At 46.1% G+C, this 19989-nt stretch overlaps 1 protein-coding gene across 1 annotated transcript in view; it reads left to right on the plus strand.

The window, feature by feature from the left end:
* LOC127034315 (neural-cadherin-like) overlaps positions 1 to 19989 on the plus strand; it is a 90102-nt gene that overhangs the window by 29852 nt on the left and 40261 nt on the right. Inside the window, exons 11-15 of the mRNA XM_050923030.1 lie at positions 7129 to 7296; positions 8075 to 8324; positions 8443 to 8570; positions 17514 to 17700; positions 18430 to 18573. Coding sequence (XP_050778987.1) covers positions 7129 to 7296; positions 8075 to 8324; positions 8443 to 8570; positions 17514 to 17700; positions 18430 to 18573 — 877 coding nt within the window. The remainder of the gene's footprint in view (positions 1 to 7128; positions 7297 to 8074; positions 8325 to 8442; positions 8571 to 17513; positions 17701 to 18429; positions 18574 to 19989) is intronic.

Here is a 19989-nt window from a genome sequence, read left to right on the forward strand (position 1 = left end):
TCTACTTTCTTAACAGGGTACTGTCAAGATATAATACTACCCAATGACTGTACTAACAATAGTATCTTTATTTAGTATGCACTCTGTGGGCCAGATTATCCCTCTCTGAGGCAGTAATGCTCTGGGCATCTGAGTGGCATTGCTGATCTGGTGGCATATGGGCAGTTTAGTGTCTTGGTTCTAACATCACCTCACTTAGAGATGCCCCTTCTGGAGCCATTATTGCTGCCAGCTGGGCTAATGGACTCCCTTGCACTCCCCAGTGTCTGCAGCCAAATTAGGGCTGTCCCCCAAATTGGTGAGCTGGGATGGAGAAGGGCTCCTGTTCTGTAAAGCACACCTGTGCTAGAGGGGCCATGGTTTGTCCTTAGATGTTTTGACTGACTGTTCAGTTCAAATAGTTCTAGGCTAATATGCATAGCAAGATGACAGTTCTGTCCTACTCAGTAGTAACTATCAGTAGGACTCCTGCCTCAAATTAGTTTTTTTTTAATGTAAATTGTTATAATAGTTACTTTCAAAAACTACTAAAGATGTCAGACTAAGATCGTTATAAGGGCTAGAAATGAATTTTTTACTTTCCAGGTGAAGTAGTTCAGGTGTATAGTTTATAGTCACAGCAGAACTCAGAGGGGGAAAGTAGTGGTTTGATGAAGAGTCCAGAGGACCAGATCTTCACAGGATGTAAATCAGAATAGCTACATTGATTTACAACAGCTGAGGATATGGCCTTTCTCTTGAATGAATGGGGTCTGATAAGCATAGAGCTATTGCTGTTGTGGTTATGTCAAAAGAGGACTCTTACTGTGCATCAGTGGAAGATGAAAGAAATGGGAGCCATACTGGTGCATTATGCCTCAGTGTGATGTCTGGTTGGTTGTAGATGTGAAAAGATGTGGATAATAGCTTCACAAATGTTCACATACACACAAACTTGTGTGTGTGTGTATAAAAGTATATACTCAGCATGTATAGTTTTGTGCACGTACACACATGGTACAGTGCATTAACTATACAGGTACTGTGTGCATACCATGTACTTGTATGTTGTTTTCTGCAAAGAAACAATTTTTTAAAATGGTGCATTGTTCAATGAGTCTTAGACTGTCATACTAAGCTTTCTAAGGCTTACATTCTTCTTTGAGTGATTGCTCACGTGTATTCCACAATAGATGTGCATGCTTGCCCCGTGCACCAGTGTCGGAAGTTGTTCTTCTAGCAGTACTCATAAGGGAGCGCCTCTAGCGACCCCTAGAATTGCACCTCCTTGGCTGCACTCTTCCCCCACGCTCAGTTCCTTCTTGCCACCAGTGAAGGTTCTTCGGAAGTGCTCCAGATTTGCTGCAGCTCTCCTCCAGAACTCTTGTTTGTTCAGTGTAGTAGTACCTGTAATTAGTAGTTTAGTTTAGTTAGTTTAGTGCGCCTGGGCCGGGGCATGCCCCACGCCCTGAGTTTTAAGTCCTGTGACACTTGTAGGTGACCAATGCCAGTGAGTGATCCATATGTGGACTGTTTACACTGTTTGGGTGAAATCTATCTCAGCAATCTCTGCAAGATTGGCAAGTCGTTCAAGCCTCGGACTGAGAGAGAGAGACATTAGGCTCCGGGCGATCCTGATGGAGTCGGTGTTGGTGCACGGTGACCCCCCCAGTGCCATCTGCCAGTTGGCACTGCTCCCCACCTGTGGGGCATGCCAAGAAGGCTAAGAAGAGTCCTTTACTGCTGCGGCACTGAAGCAAGACTGGGGGAGAGGCTAGGGCCATGTTGAGCAGTCCTCGATCCCCATTGACCTCTAGGCCTCCGATTCAGGTTGAGCAGAGAAACCCGGCCCATTTGGAGCAGGCTTCCCCAGATGTCCGGAGGCCCTCCACACCAGAGGCCCTGTAAGCGGCCCAGGACATTAAGTCCATGCCGGTACCAGGAGCACTGCCAATGTTGGCCCCACGGTCCAGAGGCAAGCTGTTGCTGGGATCTCCGCGGTCGCCCCTGACTGAGTACCAGACATGGTTGAGGGAATGTTTCCGACACCGTTCGCCGCTCAGCAACCATTCCGTGCATAGTCCACGCAGGTCACCGTCGACACCCACCAGGATTTCTGGCTGGGTTCCAACTGACAGGGACTCCAGGCACCACTCTGCCTCGAGGAGCGGACACCAACGGGACCGAAGCAGACACCACCGAAGATCCTCGTCCCCGAGGGGCTATTGTAGCCAGTCACAACATGAATTTCAACGCCATTCCCATTCATCGTCTTGCTCCAGGACCCCTCCATGGCACTGCTCCCACAGCCCTGGGTGTCGATCACTGGTGCTTCGCCGTTGTGGATCCGTCCACCGGAGCCGATTGCAGCGCAGCTGCTACCAGTGGTACCGTTCCTCCATGTCGAGATCACGGTCTTGTGGTCAGCACAGCTCCCGGCACCACTGCTCCTCCTGGTCCAGGGACAGTGCCAGGTCGTATGTCAGTCCCGCCTCCCTTTGTAGTCGTCCATCGATGGGTCAGCCAGGCCAAACAGCCTGCTCTGCCAGTGCCACAGCAGGTGCAGTGGCATCAGGCTCCATAGCTGGCACAGTGGTACCAGTGGGCACCTGGTGGGGCTCGCTCAGTGGCTGGGGCCTTGGAATGGTTGTCGGGCCTCCCTCTCCCAGCCTTCGAGAAAGGAGTTGGTGGGATGTGCATCTTCGACGCCATGCCTAGAGAGCAACCACATCGTGGATCCTCCGGTGCTGGTAAACACTCAAAGTACTGCGCCCACCTTTGCGCCCTCCCCTGATGAGGCGATTATGGCTCCTCCTTCCTCCATCTTGCAGGAGGACTCTAAAGCCCACCAGGAACTATTGAAAAGGGTAGCATCAAACCTCAACCTTCGGGCAGAGGACGTGGAGGAGCCCTTGGACTCCCTTTTTAACATCCTGTCCACCTCGGTACTGGGCAGGGTGGCCTTGCCACTCCATGAAGGGGTGGCAAAAATTTCAAATGCCTTGTGGCAAACCCTGGCCTCATTGGCCCCCACCTCTAAGAGAGCAGAAAGCAAGTATTTTGTGCCCGCCAAGGGACATGGATACCTATACACCCACCCTGCCCCTAACTCCCTGGTAGTCGAGTCAACCACAGGGAGCAACAGGGCCAACTAGCCCCTACTTTGAAAAATAAAGACTCAAGGAGGCTGGATTCATTTGGGAGAAAAATTAATTCATCCTCAAGCTTCCCGTTATGGTTGGTGAACCATCAGGCTCTTCTGGGCTGATATGAGTTCAATCTGTGGGGCTCTCTTCCGAAGTTCGAAGACTCCCTCCAGGAGCGTGACAGGAAGGAGTTCAAAGCTCAGATGGAGGAGGGTACAGTGGCTGTCAGGGAAACCCTGCAGGCAGCATCGGATGCAGTGGACCTGGCCGCACGGTCCATGGCCTCTGCAGTGTCCATGAGAAGGGCGTCGTGGCTCCTGCTGTCTGGGCTGTTCAGTGAGGCGCAGAACTCCTCGCAGGACTTCCCGTTTGACGGCAAAGCTCTGTTTGCAGAACAGATGGACATAAAACTGCCTGGCCTGAAAGACTCCCACACTACGCTTAAGTGGCCTCTATATCCGGCTCTGGCTAGAGCTCAGTTTAAGCCACAGTAGGCTCCCACCTAGGCCACCCACTCTAAATACCAGCCCCCCTATAAAAAGTTGCGGGACTGTACAAAACGCCACCGAGGCAGTCTCGGCCTGCCCCCCCAGCCTGGGCCCTCCAAGGGCAAACAGGCAGGGAAACGGCAGTTTTGACAGGAGGCCTAGGGGAAACCTACCAGTTCATATCAGGGATCCACCCACAATAAAGCTTTCCTTCTCCAACCGGTTGTGTGCTTTTCTCCCGGAGTGGTCGCAGCTGACCTCGGATTGATGGATCCTCAGCACCATCTCCTGGGGCTGTACCCTCCAGTTTACCTCTACCCCTCCCAACCACCCTCTGCCCCCGTCCCTCCTGGGGAGCCCCTCTCATGAGGCTCTGCTGGAGCAGGAGGTGGGGCGGCTCCTTGGCCTAGGAGTGGTGGAAGTGGTGCCAGTGGAGTTCAAACGCAAGGGGTACTACTCTCGCTATTTCCTTATCCCCAAAGCCAAAGGGGGGCTCAGGCCCCTCCTGGACCTGCAAGGCCTGAACTGGTACACGGTGAAGCTCAAGTTCCTCATGTTCTCCCTGGCCTCCATCATCCCCTCCCTGGATCTCAGGGACTGGTACCCCACTCTTGATCTGCAGGACGCGTACTTCCACATCCATATATATGAGGGGCACAGGTGCTTCCTCCGTTTCATGGTTGGACAGGAACACTACCAATTTACGGTCCTCCCATTTGGCCTGTCCACTGCCTCCAGGTTATTTACAAAGCATATGTCTGTGGTGGCGGCCTACCTCAGGCACCATGGGGTCCAGATCTTCCCCTATCTGGACGACTGGCTGGTCAAGAGCAGCTCCCAGTTGCAGGTGCGGGATCACGTGGTGCTCCTTCGGTCCACGTGCGCCATCCTGGGCCTATTGGTAAATGATACCAAGTCCACATTAGTCCCGGCATAGTGCATAGTGTTTATCGGGGCAGTCCTGGACGCCGCATTGGCCAGAGCCTCCCTCCCACTGGACAGGTTTGAGACCCTGAAAGGGCCCATTGACACAATCATGAGGTTTCCAGTGACAACAACCAGAGTATATCTCCAGTTCTTGGGTCACATGTCAGTGTGCACATATGTGGTTCGCCATGCCAGACTCAGGATGAGGCCCTTCCAGCTCTGGTTGGTCTCGGAGTTCTCCCAGGCCAGAGACAGAATGGACAAGGTCTTCACTGTGCCTGAGCTGGTGATGGCCTCCCTACAATGGTGGTCCTCCGTGGGGGTCCTGTTCAGAAGCAGGCCCCTGTAAATGGAACTGGTGTCTGATGCATTGCACCTGAGGTGGAGAACCCATGTGGGAGACGTTCATACCCAAGGTCTGTGGTCTGCACAGGACCTGGCCCCCTCCACATAAACGTCAAGCTCAGGGCAGTCTGGCTGGTGTGCGTGGCATTCTGCTCGCACCGGAAGGGCAGGGTGGTCAGGGTTCTCATGTACAACATGGCCTTGATGTTTTACGTCAACAGGCAAGGCAGAGCCTGATCCTCTGCCCTCTGCCTGGAAGCCCTCAAGCTGTGGGACTTCTGTATAGCCCACAACATTTGCTTACAGGCCTACCACCTACCAGGCGCCTGGAACTTGTGAGCAAGATTGCTTGAGCAGGGATTTCTCCTCTCATGCACAGACTTTTCCAAGAGTGGGGAACTCCCCAGGTGGACCCGTTCTTGGCAGAACTGTCAATGTCCCCAGTTCTGCTCCAGAGCGGTGCTGGGATGGGGCGCTATCTCCGATGCCTTCCTCCTGTCCTGGTCGGGCCAGTTTCTGAATGCCTTCCCCCCATTCCTGCTGATCGGCAAAGTCCTGGAAAAGATAAAGACAGACAGGATCTGGGTCCTTCTGATTGCCCCGGCATGACCCAGGCAGCATTGGTATGGGACCCTCACAAGCCTGGAGGTCGCCCCACCGTGGCCATTACCGTCCCACCCAACCTGCTCACCCCAACCTAGCAGCACTCCACCTCATGGCGTGATTGCTCAGTGGTTAGGCCGGGAGTAAAGGACATGCTCAGAAGGGGTTCAGCGCATCCTCTTGGAAAGCAGGCAATCCTCCACACGCCGAGCCTACTTGGCAAAGTGGTCTTGGTTTTCCCAGAGGGCGGCTGAGCGGGGCTTTTCCCCTGTAGCTGCCCCGATCGAGCTCATTTTGGACTACCTCCTTCACCTTCGAGCTCAGGGTCTGGTGTCCTCATCCGTCAAGGTGCACTTGGCGGCCATATTGGCCTTCCACCCACCGGTGCAGGAGCACACGGTATTCTCCAATGATGTGACATGACATGACTGGGTGATTCCTTAAGGTGTTGGATCGTCTCTTCCTGTACATTAGGCCCCCAGTCCCACAGTGGGACCTGGATTTGGGGCTGGCCCAGTTGACAGGTCCCCCTTTTGAGTCGCTAGCTATGTGCTCCTGGTCGCATCTCCTGTGGAAGGTAGCCTTCCTGGTGGCGATCACGTCAGCGAGACGGGTCTCAGAACTCAGGGCGCTGACCTCTGAGCCCCTGTACATGGTGTTCCATAAGGATAAGGTCCAGCTCCGCCCACATCCTTCGTTCCTCCCGAAGGTGGTCTCTGCCTACCACATGGGTCAGGACATTTTCCTGCCGGTCCTCTGCCCCAAGCCCCATGTGTCCAGTGAGGAGCGCTGCCTCCACATGCTGGATGTGAGATGGGCTCTGGCCTTTTACTTGGAACGGACTAAGCTATTCAGGAAGTCTTCGCAGCTGTTCATCTCCTCGGCTGAACACATGAGGGGTCGGCTGATCTCCACCCAGCAGCTCTCCAACTGGATCACCTCATGCATCGGTACCTGTTATGACCTGGTGGGAATCCCTCTGCCACTGGTTTTAAGGGCACACTCGACTAGGGCGCAATCCTTGTCTGCTGCCTTTTTAGCCCATGTCCCCATTCAGGACATCTGCAGCGCTGCCACATGGTCTTCAGTTCACACTTGCACTATGCAATCGTCTCCCAAACCAGGGAGGACACTGGGTTTGGCAGGGCGGTTCTCCATCCTGAGAATTTGAGACTTTCTACTCACCTCCAACAGATATAACTTGGAATCACCTATTGTAGAATATACATAAGCAATCACTCGAAGAAGAAAAAACAGTTACCTTTTCCGTAACTGGTGTTCTTCGAGATGTGTTGCTCTTGTCTATTCCATATCCCACACTCCTTCCCCTCTGTCGGAGTTGTCCGGCAAGCAGGAATGAGGGTGGGGGGAGTGCACAGCACCCCTTATACTGCATCATGGAGGCGCCACTCTACAGGTTTCTAGGGGCGCTCCCCTATGGGTACTGCTAGGGGAAAATATTCTGACACCAGTGCATGTGGCCAGCACGCAAACCTATTGTGAAATAGACATGAGCAACACATCTCAAAGAAAACCATTTACGGAAAAGGTAACTGTCTTTTTTTGAAGGGGAAATAATTAACAAACTCAAACCCTGATCAGAAAACCCAGTAATGAAATAATGTATTTTTTTCACTTAGAGGTCATTTACAACTCAAGAGATTGTTGCCACAGATGGAGGAAACAGGAGCAGTAAGGTTGAGCTGGCTGTAACGATTACTAGTGCAAAAAATCAGCCCCCACAGTGGGAAAGAGACAGTTATGAAGTTGTCATTCCAGAGAATACCACACGAGATACTCACATTGTGGTAAGTTGTTTTTATAGATTGTGAAATACCAAGAAATGCATCTTTGGTTAAAAATTGTTAATAGTTTTTATAATCCTAAAGAGTGAAACGTCTATTGATCTGCTGTCACTTTAATTTCTGAGAATGTTTAAAATAATGGGCCAATCCTTGCTCTCATTTATATCTATGCAACCTCCACTTGACTTCAGTATATTTGGACAGATGTGAGAACAGAACTCAGCTTAGTATTAGTAAATAAAGACTCCTATTTAAATATTTCTTTAAATATGGGATTCTGTCTCATCATGACTTTAATTGCTCTTTTTTTGAATTTTGTGATTTTATCTAATAGGATTATAGGGCTGACAATGTATATTCTTATATTGATGGCCTCATTCTGTTTGGTTGCACAGAACCAGAAACTAACACAACTTTGTCAAATAATTGTCAAATATATTATATATAAAAAGTGACCAAATGTCCCAGTTTTATAGGGCTTTGTCTTATACAGGCCCCTATTATTCCCCCATCCCTGCCTTGATTTTTTACACTTGCTATATATATATAGCGAGAGTGACCAAATAGCAAGTGTTAAAAATCAGGGCAGGGATGGGTGGTAATCTGTGGTCAGTGGTAATCTTTGATTGAAACTAACCTGCCTGATAATACAGAAATACATTGAACAAGATTAGATTTTTACAGAGTTTTGAAGAATTTGGGGAGGGGGCTGCACATAACTTGTATTAAAAAAAATTCTGCCCCTGCAAAACTGATTATTTGAACGTTTTCAACTGCACAGACAATTAAAGCAACTTCTCCCATGGGTGACCCTCGTGTAACCTATAATCTAGAAGATGGACTTGTTCCAGAGACCAACATGCCAATTCGTTTCTATCTGACTCCAAACAGAGAAGATGGTTCTGCTTCAATCCTAGTAGCTGAGCCATTAGATTATGAAACAACAAAAAGCTTTGTGCTGAAGGTTCGGGCCCAGAATGTTGCTGCAGTGCCTCTGGCAGCATTCACTACTGTCCATGTCAATATAACAGGTGTGTAACGTGGTAACAATTACACTGTAGTACATTAGCCAAAAGACTTACTACAAGTTTTATAATTCTCACATACATTTAATTATGAATAATTAGCTCTTCTTTTTGAATATTTTAGATGTCAATGACAATGTCCCTTTCTTTACTTCATCAATATATGAAGCCTCAGTAACAGAGGGAGCTGATATTGGGACATTTGTTCTTCAAGTCTCTGCCACCGACTTAGACCTGGGTCAGAATGGTAAGGTAAGCAAAGAGTTGAAGAGTCCTAGATTATACCACAACTCTCAGAACAGCGTTTGTCTTCCTATTAGGGATTAAGAAAGATGTTGATGGCAAGGATTTTCAAAAGTCCTTAATAATTTTGGGCTCCCTCAATTTCTACATAAGGACGGCCGTACTGGGTGAGATTAAAGGTTCATCTAGCCCAGCATCCTCTCTTCAGATGCCAGGTGTCCCAGAAAAATAATGAACAGAACAGGTAATCATCAAGTGATTCATCCCCTATTGCTCATTCCCAGCTTCTGTCAAACAGAGGCTAGGGATCCCTGCCCTCCTGGCTAATAGCCATTGATCGACCTATCCTCCATTAACTTAGTTCTTTTTTAAATCCTGTTATAGTCTTGGCCTTCACAACTTCCTCGGGCAAGGAATTCCACAGGTTGACTGTGCATTATGTTAAAAAATACTTCCTTTGTTTGTTTTAAACCTGCTGCCTATTAATTTCGTTTGGTAACCTCTAGCTCTTGTGTTATGAGAAGAAGTAAATAACACTTCCTTATTTACTTGCTCCACACCAGTCATGATTTTATAGACCTCTATCATATTCACCCCGTAGTTGTCTCTTTTCCAAGCTGGAAAGTCCCAGTCTTATTAATCGCTCCTCATACGGAAGCCATTCCATACTCCTAATCATTTTTGTTGCCCTTTTCTGAACCTTTTCCAGTTCCAATATATCTTTTTTGTGATGGGGCGACCACATCTGTATGCAGCATTCAAAATGTAGGTGTATCATGGATTTATACAGAGGCAATATGATATTTTCTGTCTTACTATCTATCCCTTTCTTAATGATTCCCAACATTCTATTTGCTTTTTTGACTGCCACTGCATATTGAGTGGATGTTTTCAGGGAACTATCCACAATGACTCCAAGATTTCTTTCTTGAGTGGTAACAGCTAATTTAGATGCCATCATTTTATCCCACCCCTGTTCTAGAATGTTTTTTGATATTGTGGACAGAATAGGTCAATTCTAGGAGCATGCTATGGAACAGTGTTAAAAGCCTAGATCCTAGCTGTAGTGCAAGTTATTGCAGCTCCACGGAAGTCAATGGAGCTAAAAGAATTTACAGCAACTAAGGGTATGTCTACACTATGGGATTATTCTGATTTTACATAAACCGTTTTTGTAAAACAGATTGTATAAAGTCGAGTGCACGCGGCCACACTAAGCACATTAATTCGGCGGTGTGCGTCCATGTACCAAAGTAAGCTTTGATTTCCGGAGCGTTACACTGTGGGTAGCTATCCTGTAGCTATCCCATAGTTCCTGCAGTCTCCCCCGCCCCTTGGAATTCTGGGTTGAGAGCCCAGTGCCTGATGGGGCAAAAAGATTGTCGCGGGTGGTTCTGGGTACAGCCTCACCCTTCCCTCTGTGAAAGCAGCAGACAACCATTTCGTGCCTTTTTTCTTGGGTGAACTCTGCAAACGCCATAGCACAGCAAGCATGGACCCTGCTCAGATCAAGACTGCAATTTTGGATGTTGTAAACACCTCGCGTATTCTTGTGCAGTCTGTGCTGAACCAGGACCTGCAAAGCCAGGCGAGGAGGAGGCGGCTACTGCATAGCGGCAATGAGAGTGATGAGGACATGGACACAGAATTCTCTCAAATGGCGGGCCCCTGCGCATTGGAGATCCTGCTGGTAATGGGGCAGGTTCTAGCCATTGAACGCTGATTTTGGGCCTGGGAAACAAGCACAGACTGGTGGGACCACATAGTTTTGTGGGTTTGGGATGATTCGCAGTGGCTGCGAAACTTTTGCATGCGTAAGGGCACTTTCGTGGAACTTTGTGACTTGCTTTCCCCTGCCCTGAAATGCCAGAATACCAAGATGAGAGCAGCCCTCACAGTTGAGAAGCGAGTGGCAATAGCCCTCTGGAAGCTTGCAACGCCAGACAGCTACCGGTCAGTCAGGAATCAATCTGGAGTGGGAAAATCTACTGTGGGGGCTGCTGTGATGCAAGTAGCCAAAGCAATCATTAAGCTGCTGCTATGAAAGGTTGTGACTCTGGGAAATGTGCAAGTCATAGTGGATGGCTTTGCTGCAATGGGATTCCCTAACTGTGGTGGGGCGATAGATGGAACCCATATCCCTATCTTGGCATCGGAGCACGAGGGCACCCAGTACGTAAATCGCAAGGGGTACTTTTCCATGGTGCTGCAAGCACTGGTGGATCACAAGGGACGTTTCACCAACATCCACGTGGGATGGCCAGGAAGGGTTCATGATGTTCGCGTCTTCAGGAACACTACTCTGTTTAAATGGCTGCAGCAAGTGAATTACTTCCCAGACCAGAAAAAAGCAGTTGGAGATGTTGAAATGCCTGTAGCTATCCTGGGTGACCCAGCCTACCCCTTGATGCCATGGCTCATGAAGCCATACACAGGCAGCCTGGACAGTAGTCAGGAGCTGTTCAACTACAGGCTGAGCAAGTGCGGAATGGTGGTAGAATGTGCATTTGGCCATTTAAAGGCGCGCTGGCGCACATTACTGACTCACTCAGACCTCAGCCAAACCAATGTCCCCTTCGTTATTGCTGCTTGCTGCGTGATGCACAATCTCTGTGAGAGTAAGGGGGAGACCTTTATGGTGGGGTGGGAGGCTGAGGCAAATCACCTGGCCGCTGATTACACGCAGCCAGACACCAGGGTGATTAGCAGAGCACACCACAAAGCGGTGTGCGTCAGAGAAGCTTTGAAAATGAGTTTCATCACGGGCCAGGGTATGGTGTGACTGTTGTGTTTGTTTCCCCTTGATGAACCCCTGCCCCCTTGACTGACTCATTCCCTGTAAGCAGCCAACTCTCCCCCTTCGATTACAGCTTGCTTAAGGAAATAAAGTCACTATCGTTTAAAAATCATGAATTCTTTATTAAAAAATCATTATAAAAAGAGGGAGAGAACTGACAAGGTAGCCCGGGTGTGGTTTGGGAGGAGGATAGGAGGAAAGGAAAAGGCCACTATAAAAATTTCAAAGTAATGACAGCCTTTTGGTTGGGCTGTCCACAGGGGTGGAGTAGGCGGATGCACGAAGCCTTCCCCCACGCGTTCTTACACGTCTGGGTGAGGAAGATATGGAACATGGTGAGGGGGGAGGATGGTTATACAGGGGCTGCAGCGACACTCTGTGACCCTGCTGCTGTTCCTGAAGCTTCACCAGATGTCGGAGGATGTCAGTTTGATCACGTAGCAGCTCCAGCGTTGCATCCCGCCACTGCTGATCTTCCTGCCGCCACCTCTCGAGCGTCCCTCCTCTCCTCACGTTGGTCCCTCCTATCCTCACGTTGGTCCCTCCTGTCCTCATGTTCACTGGCATCTTTTCTGTAATTTGCTACCAGGTCCTTCCACTCATTCAGATAAGCTCTTTCATTGCGGGTCACTTCCATGATTTCCGAGAACATTTCGTCTTGCGTCTTTTTTTTCCGCTGCCTTATCTGAGATAGCCTTCGGGATGGAGTAGGGAGGCTTGAAAAATTTGCAGCTGCATGAGGGAGGGAAAAAAGAGAGAGAAGTATTTAAAAAGATACATTTTACAGGACAATGCTTATACTCTTTCACGGTGAACAACACTATTCACCTTACATAGCACATGTGATTTCACTACAAGGTCACATTTTGCATCTTAATTTGAGTGCCTGTGGCTCTGGTGTTAGAGATCTCACAGACGCAGATCCGGGCAGCAGAATTCAGCTTGCATGCGGCCATGGTAAGCCATTGTCTTTCGGCTTCTGCAGCCTTCATATACACACTGCCCTCCTTTCCCAAATACCAAGCAAATCCCGTTCAGTGCTGCTTCTTTCCTGTTAACATGCAGCATCAGAAACCACTCCCCCCATCCAATTCTGTGGGATGATCGATTTACCCCTCCCCCCACCGCGTGGCTGGTATCATGGAAGATCACTGCTAATCACCCCCTTTACCCCCCCCCACCGCGTGGCTGGTAGCAAGGAAGATCCCTGCTAGCCAAACACGAAAAAGTTCAGCGCCATTCCCCCCCCTTCCCCTTCCCCTGCTTGGCTATGTGCAAGAAAGGATTTCTTTTAAGCAACAGGCAAACAGCCCAGTAGGAATGGCCATCTCTGTCCCCTTAATTAAATTCCTGAATTTCAACCAGGTTACCATGAATGATATCACTCTCCTGAGGATAACTCAGCGAGATAAAGAAAGGATGTTGCTTGAATGCCGCAATCACCGGGACCATATGCAGCTAGGCTTTGTCGTACAATGATACCAGACTACTTGCTACATGCATGGTGTGGTAAACTGTCCTACCATGGTGGACGGAATAAGGCTGCCTTGCCCAGAAACCTTCTGCAAAGGCTTTTGGAGTACCTCCAGGAGAGCTTCATGGAGCTGTCCCTGGAGGATTTCCGCTCCATCCCCAGACATGTTAACAAACTTTTCCAATAACTGTACTGGCCGCGAATGCATCCCAAGTCCTCAGGGCAAATCAATCATTAAAAAACGCTTGCTTTTAAACCATGTTTTATATTTACAAAGGTACACTCACCAGAGGTCGCTTCCATAGCTTCATTGTCTGGGCTAGAGGGCTGGGAGGGTAATTCCATCTGGGTGAGAAAAAGCTCCTGGCTGTTGGGGAGAATGGAGTGCTGTGTGCTGTCTGCAAGGTCGTCCTCCTCTTCCTCCTCCTCATCTTTCCCATCTGCAGAATCCTCAGGCTTGGCTGAGATTCCCACCCCCACCTCGGAATCCACGGACAGGGATGGGGTAGTGGTGGCGGACCGCACTAGAATTGCATGCAGCTCAGGGTAGAAGTGGCATGTTTTCGGCCCTGCCCCGGACCTTCCGTTTGCTTCTTTGGTTTTCTGGTAGGCTTGTCTGAGCTCCTTAACTTTCACTCTGCACTGCACTGAGTCCCTGGTGTGGCCTTTCTCCATCATGGCCTTGGAAATTTTTTCAATTTTTTTTTCATTCGTCTTTTGGAACGGAGTTCTGTTAGCACAGAATCCTCTCCCCATATAGCGATCAGATCCAGTACCTCCCATGCGGTCCACGCTGGAACTCTTTTTCAGTTCTCAGGAGACTGCATTGTTACCTGTGCTGATGAGCTCTGTGTGGTCACCTGTGCTGGTGACCTCTCCACGCTCGTCAAACAGGAAATGAAATTCAAATGTTCGCGGGGCTTTTCCTGTCTACCTGGCCAGTGCATCCGAGTTCTGATTGCTGTCCAGAGCGGTCACAGTGGTGTACTGTGGGATACCGCCTGGAGGCCAATATCGTCGATTTGCGGCCACACTAACCCTAATCCAATATGGTAATACCGATTTCAGCGCTACTCCTCTCGTCGGGGAGGAGTACAGAAACTGGTTTAAAGAGCCCTTTATATCGTTAAATAGGGCCTCGTTGTGTGGACGGGTGCAGCATTAAATCGGTTTAACGCTGCTAAAATCGGTATAAACGCGTAGTGTAGACCAGGCCTAAGGATCTTCCCCTGTGGTCTTGAACCAGGGGTCACCCAATTAAATTAATAGGCACCAGGTTTAAAACAAACATAAGGAAGTACTTTACACAATGCACAGTCAACCTGTGGAATTCGTTGTCAGTGGATGGTGTGGGCACTGTCGGAAGACAGATACTGAGCTAGATAGACCTTTGGTCTGATCTAGTATGGCTATTATGTTTTTACGTTATTTTTTTTACGATTATGTTTTCCAATGTACATTATTTTACATTATCAACGTTGAATTTCATCTGCTATTTTGTTGCCCAGTCACCCAATTTTGTGGATCCTTTTGTAGCTCTTCGCAGTCTGTGTGGGACTTAACTATCTTGAATAGTTTTGTATCATCTGCAAATTTCGCCACCTTATTGTTTATCCCTTTTTCCAGATCATTTATGAATATGTTTAATAGGACTGGCCCCAATACAGACCTTGGGGAAGGGGGGAACACCACTATTTACCTCTCTTCATTCTGAGAACCGACCATTTATTCCTAGCCATTGTTTCCTGTCTTTTAACCAGTTACCAGTCCATGAGAGGACCTTCCCTCTTATCTCATGATAGCTTACTTTCCTTAAGAGCCTTTGGTGAGGGACCTTATCAAAGGCTTTCTGAAAATCTAAGTACAGTATATCCACTGGATCCTCCTTTCCACATGCTTGTTGACCCCCTCAAAGAATTCTAGTAGATTGGTGAGGCATGATTTCCCTTTACAAAAAATATGTTGACTCTTCCCCAACAGATTATGTTCAACTTTGTGTCTGACAATTTTGGGTTTTTTTACTATAGTTTCAACCAGTTTGCCTCGTACAGAAGTCAGGCTTACCAGCCTATAATTGCAGGGATCACCTCTGGAGCCGTTTTTAAAAACTGGCATCATGTTAGCTGTCCTCTAGTCATTTGTTATAAAAGCTGATTTAAATGATAGGTTACAAACTACAGTTAGTAGTTCTGCAATTGAACATTGGAGTTCCTTCAGAACTCTTGGGTGAATAATATCTGGTTCTGACTTATTACTGGTGACTTATTACTGTTTAGTTTATCAGTTTGTCCTCTTAATGACACTTCAATCTGGGACAGTTCCTTAGATTTTTCAGCTAAAAAAAAGGGCTCAGATTTGGGAATTTCCCTCACATCCTCAGCCGTGAAGACCGATGCAAAAAATTAATTTTGTTTCTCTGCAATGGTCTTATCGTCCTTGAGTGCTCCTTCAGCACCTTGATCATCCCAGTGGCCCCACTGGTTCTTTAGCAGGCTTCCTGCTTCTGATGTATTTAAAAAAATATTTGCTATTACTTTTTGAGTCTTTGGCTAACTGTTCTTCAAATTCTTTTGTGGCCTTCCTAATTATATTTTTACGGTTCATTTGCCAGAGTTTATACTCCTTTCTATTTTCCTCACTACGATTTAACTTCCACTTTTTAAAGGATGCCTTTTTACGTCTCACTGCTTCTTTTACTTTGTTGTTTAGCCATGGTGGCACTTTGTTTGTTATCTTACTATATTTTTTAATTTGGGCATATACATTTAAGTTGAGCCTCTATTATGGCGTCTTTAAAAAGGTTCCATGCAGCTTGCAGGGATTTCACTTTTGGCACCGTACCTCTTAATTTCTGTTTAACTGACAGACTCATGTCTGTGTAGTTCCCCTTTCTGAAATTAAATACTACAGTGTTGGGCTGCTGTGATGTTTTCCCTGGCACAGGGATGTTAAATTTAATTATATTATAGTCACCATTACCAAGTAGTCTAGCTATACTCACCTCTTGGAACAGATCCTGTGCTGCACTTAGGACTAAAGAATTGCCTCTCCTCTTGTGGGTCCAGATTATTTAAGGTGTCAAAAAAGTTAATTTCTGCATCCCATCCTGAGGTGACATGCACACAGTCAATATGGGGATAGTTGAAATCCCCATTATTATTGAGTTTTTTATTTTTATAGCCTCTCTAATCTCCCTGAGCATTTCAGTCACTATCACCATCTTGGTCAGATGGTCAGTAATATATCCCTACTGCTACATTTTTATTATTAGAGCATGGAATTACTATCCATAGAGATTCTATGGTACAATTTGTTTCATTTAAGATTTTTACTTCATTTGATTCTATGCTTTCTTTCATATAAAAGAAACGACTTGTTCTGCTTTCTTTCATACAAAAGCAGCACGACTTGTTCTGTACTTCCGATATATTTTACTGTGTCTCATGGATTATCCTCATTCCACCAAGTTCCTGTTATGCCTATTATATTAATATTCTCATTTAATATGAGGCACTCTAGTTCACCCATCTTATTATTTAGACTTCTAGCATTTGTATATAAACACTTCAAAAAACTTGTCACTTTTTAGCTGTCTGACATTACATGATGTAATTGAATGGGACTTTTTTCATTTGACAGTTTCTCATCAGATCCTACCTGTATTTTATCATCTTCCATTCTCTCCTCTTTACTAGGACATAGAGAATCTCCATTAATAGATCCTTCCCATAGGGATGCCTCTATCTGAACCACGTGCTCAATGTGAGATGCCCGAAAGGTGCCTGATTTTCAGAAAGTGTTGAGCATTCACTCTGTGAAAATCAGGCATGTCTATAATGTCTCAAGTTGAGAATCCAAGAAATAAAGCATCCAAAAATCAGTAGTCACTTTTGAAAATTTTGGCTTGACCATACAGACAAATGTTGTCCTTGGGTGCACACCAGTCAGTCAGACCCACCCATGCATATAATACATATTAGAATTTGGCCCATAATTTTTAATATGTTCTTAAAGTTCAAATTTGCTTGTGCTTTTGCTTGTTTGTTTATTTATTTTGTGTTACAGTAGCATCTAGAGACTCCAGCTGAGATTGGGAGCTGTAAAGTAAAGCACTTTACAAATCTGTAGTAAGAGACAGTACTTGCGCCAAAGAACTTCCAATCTAGATAGATAAGACAGATAAAGGGCGGAAGAAAATAAGTACGATTATCTCCATTTTACTTAAGGGCACAAGGAAGTTAAGTGCCATATTTGGGGTCAGGAAGGAATTTTCCTCTGGGGCAGATTGGCAGAGGCCCTGGAAGTTTTTCGCCTTCCTCTGCAGCGTGGCGCATGGGTCACTTGCTGGTGGATTCTCTGCAGCTTGAGGTCTTCAAACCACAATTTGAAGACTTCAATGACTCAGACGTAGGTTAGGGGTTTGTTATAAAAGTGGATGGGTAGGGTTCTGTGGCCTGCTTTGAGCAGCGGGTCGGACTAGATGATCACATTGGTCCCTTCTGACCCTAGAATCTATGAGTCTATGAGTCTGTGACAGAATTGGGAATTGTACCAAGATGTCTTGAGTCCTGGCCAACTGCTTTATCTACAAGACCATTTGTTCTTTCTTGAATAATTGTTCACTTGTGAGTTATCCAACAGATTGGAAGTATGGCATAATCATCTTCTTTTTACCTTTCAGATTACTTACTTTCTGTTACATGACCATAGTGGGGACTATACATGTTTTCGCTTAGACTCACAGACAGGCTCCATATACAGTACCTCAGTATTTGACAGAGAGACGAAGGGGTCATATCTCTTGGAAGTAAAGTCGATAGATGGCTTTGAATCTGCTCGACCTGGAAAACGTGGGCAACCAAACTCTGGTAAGAAATGAACCAGTGTATCAAGTGTGATTTTTAGCTCTCTTCCTATAAAAGAAAACCCTTTAATCCAGTTTTAAATTGTAATTTATTTTTGTCCAAGCTCACTTGTGAAAGGGTTTTTTTCTTGTTTCTCTCTGTGTCCATTGTCTCAGAACTGGAAGAAATATTTAATATGATGACCAGGCAAGTTTTCAATTCTGAAACTAAAAGAAAATTATCACCTTAGAGTTGATGGATTGTAGAGAGTAATTCCTAAGTAGCAAAACCACACCTACTTCTTTAACACAGGAGGCAAGTCTAGCCTGGGTAATGGAGGGGCTTCTCAAAGCACTGCATGCTGCACTGCACTCAGTTTGGGCCAGTAATGAAATGCTGAACAGAAAAGCTCAAGACTTTAAAAGAAATCACATTGGTTGTGTTTAAACAAAGAGTTAAAACTGGGCTTTTGTGGCTTCAGGACAAAAAGTTAAGACTTAAAACTGTACAATTGCCATATTAGGTATCAATTATTCACGTTATCTCTTTAAACAAATTGGATGTGACATACATTTGATATCCAAGTGCTTTTGAGTAATGTTGGTATATAAATTGTCCATAACCCTAAGGGTTTGTTTCTGTATTGTCTGCATATTCGTCTTCATTTAATGTGCAGCTAGACAGTTTAAGGAATTGTAGCTGACAGAAGTGGCACAGCTGAGTATTTTAATCTCTTGTTTCTTGTCTCTCTAGACACAGCCTATGTGCGCATTTTTATCAGCGACGTGAATGATAACAAACCTGTCTTCACTCAGAGTGTCTATGAAGTTAATGTGGATGAAGACCAGGATGTGGGTTCTACTGTCATTACAGTCAGTGCTAATGATGAAGATGAAGGTAGAGTATTGGAATTCCCCATAGCTGCATCTAAAATATTAATGAGTTAATTTCAGCACACTAAGACATATTTAGTGGTGTTAGGAGGGAAAATGTCTTTGTCTCTACATTTTAAAACTTCTTTATGTCTAAACTGACAGGGCATGAACATTACTTCATAATGGGGCTGTGAGGCATAAGCTAAATAACTCTATTATTTGAGGCAACACATTAACATGGGATGATGGTGAATAACTTCTGTGCCAGCATATACAAATTTTATATAGATCATACCCTTTTTTAAAAGAAGGGTGGTGATAAAAATATTTTCCCAGTTAACTAGAATGATTCAGATTGAATCTCAATTAAATTAATGTATTCTTTTTGTATTGACGGTATATTTGTTGTATTGTCCCTTGTTTGGCACACTGAGGAATAGTGTTGTCCTACATGAAATTGGACTTTATAAATGGTTTGGAGACAAAGAAATGTAGGGATCGATCATCATGAACAATCAAGAGTTTCAAAACAGTTATTGTAGAAACAAGCAAATTTGTCACATAATCAGACCCTTTTCATGTATATACTTTGTGTATTGCCCTGTGTTGGGAAACCCCCCCATCCTATTGACTACTAAATTAGAATAAATGCAGTACTCCTCTGACCTCCAGTGTAGATTCTGTTTGCTGTAGGCATGATTTTCTGAGTGGCAGGTGGTGACTAGGATGGCTCTTAGTGTCTGTGCTTTGTTAGCACAATGAGAGGGTTGTTTGCTGGTGCAAAGGAAAGAACACAAATTTAGTAGGACTCGACACAGCCTGGAATAGTATAATTTTTATCAGTTTTGGGGATTGTGTGAGAAATAAGTACATCTATTAATATGGCTATCGCCAGTAGGTTATTTCAGTAGGCTTAGTTTTATTGCTTAGCTGTACTATGATTTTACCTGAGTGACCTATGAAAAGGTATCGATACAAGGCCTGATTTTTAGGACTGGCCATTTGGCAGTCAAAATCTGAAGAGGGCTGTAAAGGTGGCTTGCAGCTACCTTTCTGGATCGCTGATTGTTATGCTGCTGGGCACTGTTTCTGTCTTAATCCCAATTTCAGAAAAATATCCCTATTCAGGAATTCAGTTAAGCATGTACTTAAATCCCATGGAAGAAACTGCCTGAAGTTGAGCAACTGATCTCCTGAACAAGGATGAATTTTAGCACATGCTTAAGTGCTTTCTAAAATTGGAGTCCAAAGGAGAAATTTAGACCAGCCTCAGCTTATCCAAGTTGCACTAGTTTTAACAGCCCCAAGGGTTCTGTTCTTGCAGTAGGAGTTCTCTGAAGTGCATGGGCACACTGGCCACATTCACCTATACTGGGGTTTGCAGAGGAGCAAGGGCAAAGCTAGAACCTATGCCACTGAACGATTCCCTGACACAAGA

Source organism: Gopherus flavomarginatus, chromosome 14 (assembly GCF_025201925.1).
Source record: "Gopherus flavomarginatus isolate rGopFla2 chromosome 14, rGopFla2.mat.asm, whole genome shotgun sequence".
NCBI lineage: Eukaryota > Metazoa > Chordata > Testudines > Testudinidae > Gopherus > Gopherus flavomarginatus.